This window comes from Nannobrachium achirus (assembly GCF_963921795.1).
Source record: "Nannobrachium achirus genome assembly, chromosome: 20".
In the NCBI taxonomy this organism is placed as follows: Eukaryota; Metazoa; Chordata; class Actinopteri; order Myctophiformes; family Myctophidae; genus Nannobrachium; species Nannobrachium achirus.
In genome coordinates, this window is record NC_137827.1 from 11,910,525 (window position 1) to 11,915,132 (window position 4,608).

The window sequence follows — 4,608 nt, forward strand, 5'->3', positions numbered from 1 at the left end:
TCTAATAATAATAATAATAATAATAATACATAACACGCTTTACAATTCTTACGAATCTCAAAGTGCTACAGGTTTAAAACAACGCAAAAAAACAAACAAAACAACAACAGTAAAACAAGTCTAATGGTTGTTATAATAACAATCCTGCCAATCAAAATATGTCAGAATGTTTGGATGGCGGGTCAAAAAATTATGTTGACATGGCACACTGGCTATCTAGAAAATAAAAAAAACATGGCACATTTCAAAAAGGTTGCTGGATATATCCTAGAAGACATTCTACCCGGAAATACGCACTTTTGTTTACAAATATTTTGATCTGGCAAAACAACTCACAAATGTCATTAACAATTCAATTAAAATAATAATATATAAATGTATTTAATAAAGTTTAAGTTGATTGTCTGTCTAGACATGACAATTATGTTCATATATGGAATGCCAGATGTCACAGTAGAGTAGCCTACTGATGTCATGGATGACTGACTCTTTGTTTTGTTCACCTTCACAATGCAGGGAGTAGCCATAGAGACACTGACACAACACTGACATCAGGCATGACACTGCTAATGTAATTGTTGTTGTTTGTTTGTTTTATTGATTGAATACTTTATTAGTCAGAAATGTATGTGTTGAAAGATGGTAACTTTAAGTTTGTAAACTACTGAATACAATTGGCCTAAAACACATCCACCCATGATTTATCTTCTGTTAATTTGATCATGTAAAAATATGATATCTGGTTGAAGCCTGTAGATGGTGCTAAAGACCAAATCAAACCCCATTGTAGGTGATTTTCTGCTGAAGTAATTAATGAGAAAATTGGAGACATGCATATGCAAAGCTTTATTATGAGTTTGGATACATCCAGATAACTTAACATTTCTGTTGCGGTATAATACCTGTCAAATGTTTCTGCAATGTTATTAGAGCCCAAAATCATATATCTACTGTGTGCATACTGTATATGAGTGCTATTGACCCTAACACTTCAGTAGAACATATACAACTCTGCTCATGATCTCAGTTTCCTTTAACAGACAACAGGATATGTCAATGACACATAGAGTATACCAAACTCTCCCTCAGCTAATTTATTTATTTATCTTTATATATTTATCTTTTCAGTCTTTCAAGTCACTTTGAGTCTTTGAGTCCAGATTCCTGCACTGGTAGACTGCAACTTGTCTTTCTCTCAAGGTTTGTGGACTTGGCAGTGGTGCCGACATCTAATCTTTTAACCATTTCTTCGAGGGTGATCCTGGAGTTCCAGCCTTGTTCTTGGGCAAACTTGTAAACACGTCCAAACAGACCAGGAAACATCTCCATCAGGTCAAGGTGAGCTACCTCTGCAGCACTGTAAACAGAGAGAGCAGTGGTCACTAAGGTCACATATTCTGATGGTGACCTGTGATCACACACACAGCTATAGTAATACCACTGCCATATCACTGACTGAAATACGATGAAACATGATTCAATAGAAGAGAGTGTAAATGTAAAAAGAATCATTATTCAGTGGCCTGCACTGCCGTGGTCATTCTAGGAGAACGCCACATACTGCATGAGGTAAACCTGTAGGAATTGCAAAGAAACACCCTGATGATGGCTAATGTGAACCACAAAGCAAAGGTCAAGTGTAGGGCCATTCACAGAAGCACTGTCTATAACTATAAAAAATATAGTTTTAAAATCGAAAAGGTCAAGTGGATGGCAGTGTTAAAACCAACAATACAAAATACGATGGTGAAAGATATAGATATAGTTATCTTTATAGTTTTCGTGCCAGTGGGAATGGCACTTTAAAACACTGATATACAGAGAACATTTTGTTTTGACAATGAAGGAAGCGCTCCAAGAGGAGTTCTCCACAGTCCACACATACTGTATTAAGGCCCTTTTCCACCAGCAGCGATAACGATGACGATAGCCTTAAAATATCACAGTGATAATTATGCCTTCACATTGATGTCCGAAAAAGTTATCAGACATCAATGTGAAGAGGCGCCAATTAACAGCCGCTCGCTCAGAGCGCACCTCGAGCTGTTTGTCAGTAGACCCAGTTCCATATCACTATGTGATCTTAACCACATCGTTGTTGATCCTAACGATGTAGTTGTCGGCTATCGTTGTCTTTATCGGTGTTGGGTGGATGCTGCCGATCCACTTCGATTGAAAACCCACTTTTTAAAATCGTTATCGTCATCGTTATCGCTGCCGGTGGAAAAGAGCCTTTAGAAATAAAGAAAGCAGATATTTTTTGTAATTACACATTTTGACCAGAGTGACTTTCCTTTGTGTTGTTTTAAGTCAACTTACTAGTGCTCACGTGCATTGCGTATGAAGCGCAGCAGTCCAAACGTGTTCTCAGGGTAGGGCTTCTTGCCATCCATCTTCTGGACCAACTCAGGTGGGAACTGGAAAAACATGACAAAACAAGTTAATTTGTATAGCACATTTCATAAACAAAGGCAACTCACAGTGCTTTATATTATTATATATTATTATTATAAGTCATTTAAGGCATATAAATGTGTTTAAATAAAGAATAGAAGGAATACAAAGAAAATTGCAACAGTGGTTTTATGTTTTCTCTCACAATTTGAAATAAACTCACCTTGCATTTCCATGCGTTGAACTGTCCCTGCTCAGCATACTGGTCTAACGCCCCGATGAGGTCCTTGTCAGCATTTCGATAGTTCTGAACTTCCTTTTCATTTGCAATGTTTCTCAGGTACTCTACTCTCCTGGAAAGAAAAGTACTGAAAACATTAGGCTACTCTGAACAGATTTGTAGAATATACGTAACTTGACGTAGGATGAAACTGATTAAGATGAAATGTAAAAACGTTTAAAAATCAGTGAGTGAATGAACAATAATGTGAAATGGATTTTTTTTAACTGTTTCTATCGTACCTCTCATTTACCCAAAAGAAGGGATGAGCCAAGCATGCCTCGACTTTAGGTCGTTTCTTTGGGTCTTCATTGATCATCTGCTCAATGAGATCCTTAGCCACCACATCCTGAACCTGATCCAGATTGTAGACTCCATCCGAAATGTTGTTTTCACATCTTCTAGCCCCTTTGCCAAATGGATGGTGTCCTCCAGATAGGATGTAATATATCAACATTCCAGCCACCTTAAGAATGAGCATCATATTTGTGTTAGTATGTTTTCATCGTTCATTTAATTCCCATTCATTAACTTCTCATAAAGAAAAAACAACAACCTGGATATCAGTGCTCCTTTTATATGCAACAGGCCTATCATCTTCATCATCATCCAAAGTCTCCTTTGCCTTCCAGCATTTCGTTCCTGCACTGCTTGTACGATGGGTTGTTTGTCCTTTGGGTAATCGACGGCTTATTCCAAAATCAGCCAATCTTGCTCGTTTTTTAATGTCTGCAGGGCAATTTGGAGATTTACATTTAGAGACAGATTTACATTTACACAGACGCACGCACGCACGCACGCACGCACGCACGCACGCACGCACGCACGCACGCACGCACACACACACACACACACACACACACACACACACACACACACACACTATTATATATTATCTATTTGTTTGTTTGTTTATTTTTCTTTTGTAGCTTACCAATCAGCACATTCTGGGGCTTGATATCCCGGTGGAGAATAGGAGGATTCTGACGATGAAGAACACTTAGGCTTTTGAGAAACTGATTTGCAAGTTCCCTCCTCAATTCAGAAAGGCTGTCTTCAGGAAAGTCACGTTGTATGTATTCTTCCAGTGTGTATTCACATAACTGAAGTCCAAGGTAACCAAAGTCTTCATCTTCGGCGAAGTCAACATATCGTACGATCGAAGGATCATCAAGCTCTGGAAGACGTAAAAAGCCTTCCTCATTCTTCAGCACTTGGTAGTTGGATTTAGTCATTCTCTTAACTGCGACTTCAGTGCCATCATCTCTTAACCCCAAGAAGACCTCAGTTCCATCACTTCCCTTTGCAATGCGGAATTCATCATCTTTCACAAACATAAGGCTCCCGACTTTGATAACTTTAGAGTTATCAATATTTGCAAGCTTCTCTAACTGCTGCCTCCATCTGTCACTTATTTGGTGCCATTTCCGTGCTTTTGGTGATGTACTGACAATGAGGTCGACAGGCTGCACATGTGAACTTTCAGTCAGACCAGATTCCTCAACAGGAACAGTTGTTGGCTCATCTGCATCAACATCAACTTCATCTTTCAGTTCCTCTAGCTCTGTATTGGTGATCGTGGAAACTTCACATTCTGAGGATGGCTTGTTTAGAAAGCTTTTCAATTCTCTAAGCCCTTTTTTCAGGCTGTCATCTGTCTCCATGTCTGCTGATGTAATGACATCCTCAGGCACATCATCTATTTCCATGGAGGTAAAGATGTTATTGGCATGCTCAAATGGAAGCAGGTTTGCAAGTATGCCGTATGTATACTCCCTCATATTAGACTGATCTTTCTTCACAAAAGGAGCAAGTGCCTTGCATAATTTGTTGACCAGGTTCTGATTCCAGTTGTCTTTGACTTGTTTTCTTGTAATCTCATAGAGCGTCTTCAAAACTAAATGCTGCAATTCAGGAATGCTTGTGTGAAGGAG

At 38.8% G+C, this 4,608-nt stretch overlaps 1 protein-coding gene across 1 annotated transcript; it reads right to left on the minus strand.

Annotated features, from left to right (window-relative positions):
- Positions 1-959: 959 nt before the first annotated feature.
- On the minus strand, positions 960-4,293 carry LOC308305593 (serine/threonine-protein kinase/endoribonuclease IRE1-like). The gene is made up of 6 exons (XM_080750412.1): positions 3,609-4,293; positions 3,231-3,403; positions 2,917-3,140; positions 2,618-2,747; positions 2,320-2,417; positions 960-1,357 (listed from the first exon to the last, which is right to left on the minus strand). Exons 1-6 carry the CDS (start codon positions 4,009-4,011, stop codon positions 1,138-1,140), a joined length of 1,248 nt encoding a protein of 415 aa, XP_080606538.1. The 5' UTR covers positions 4,012-4,293; the 3' UTR covers positions 960-1,137.
- Between the last annotated feature and the right edge of the window lie 315 nt (positions 4,294-4,608).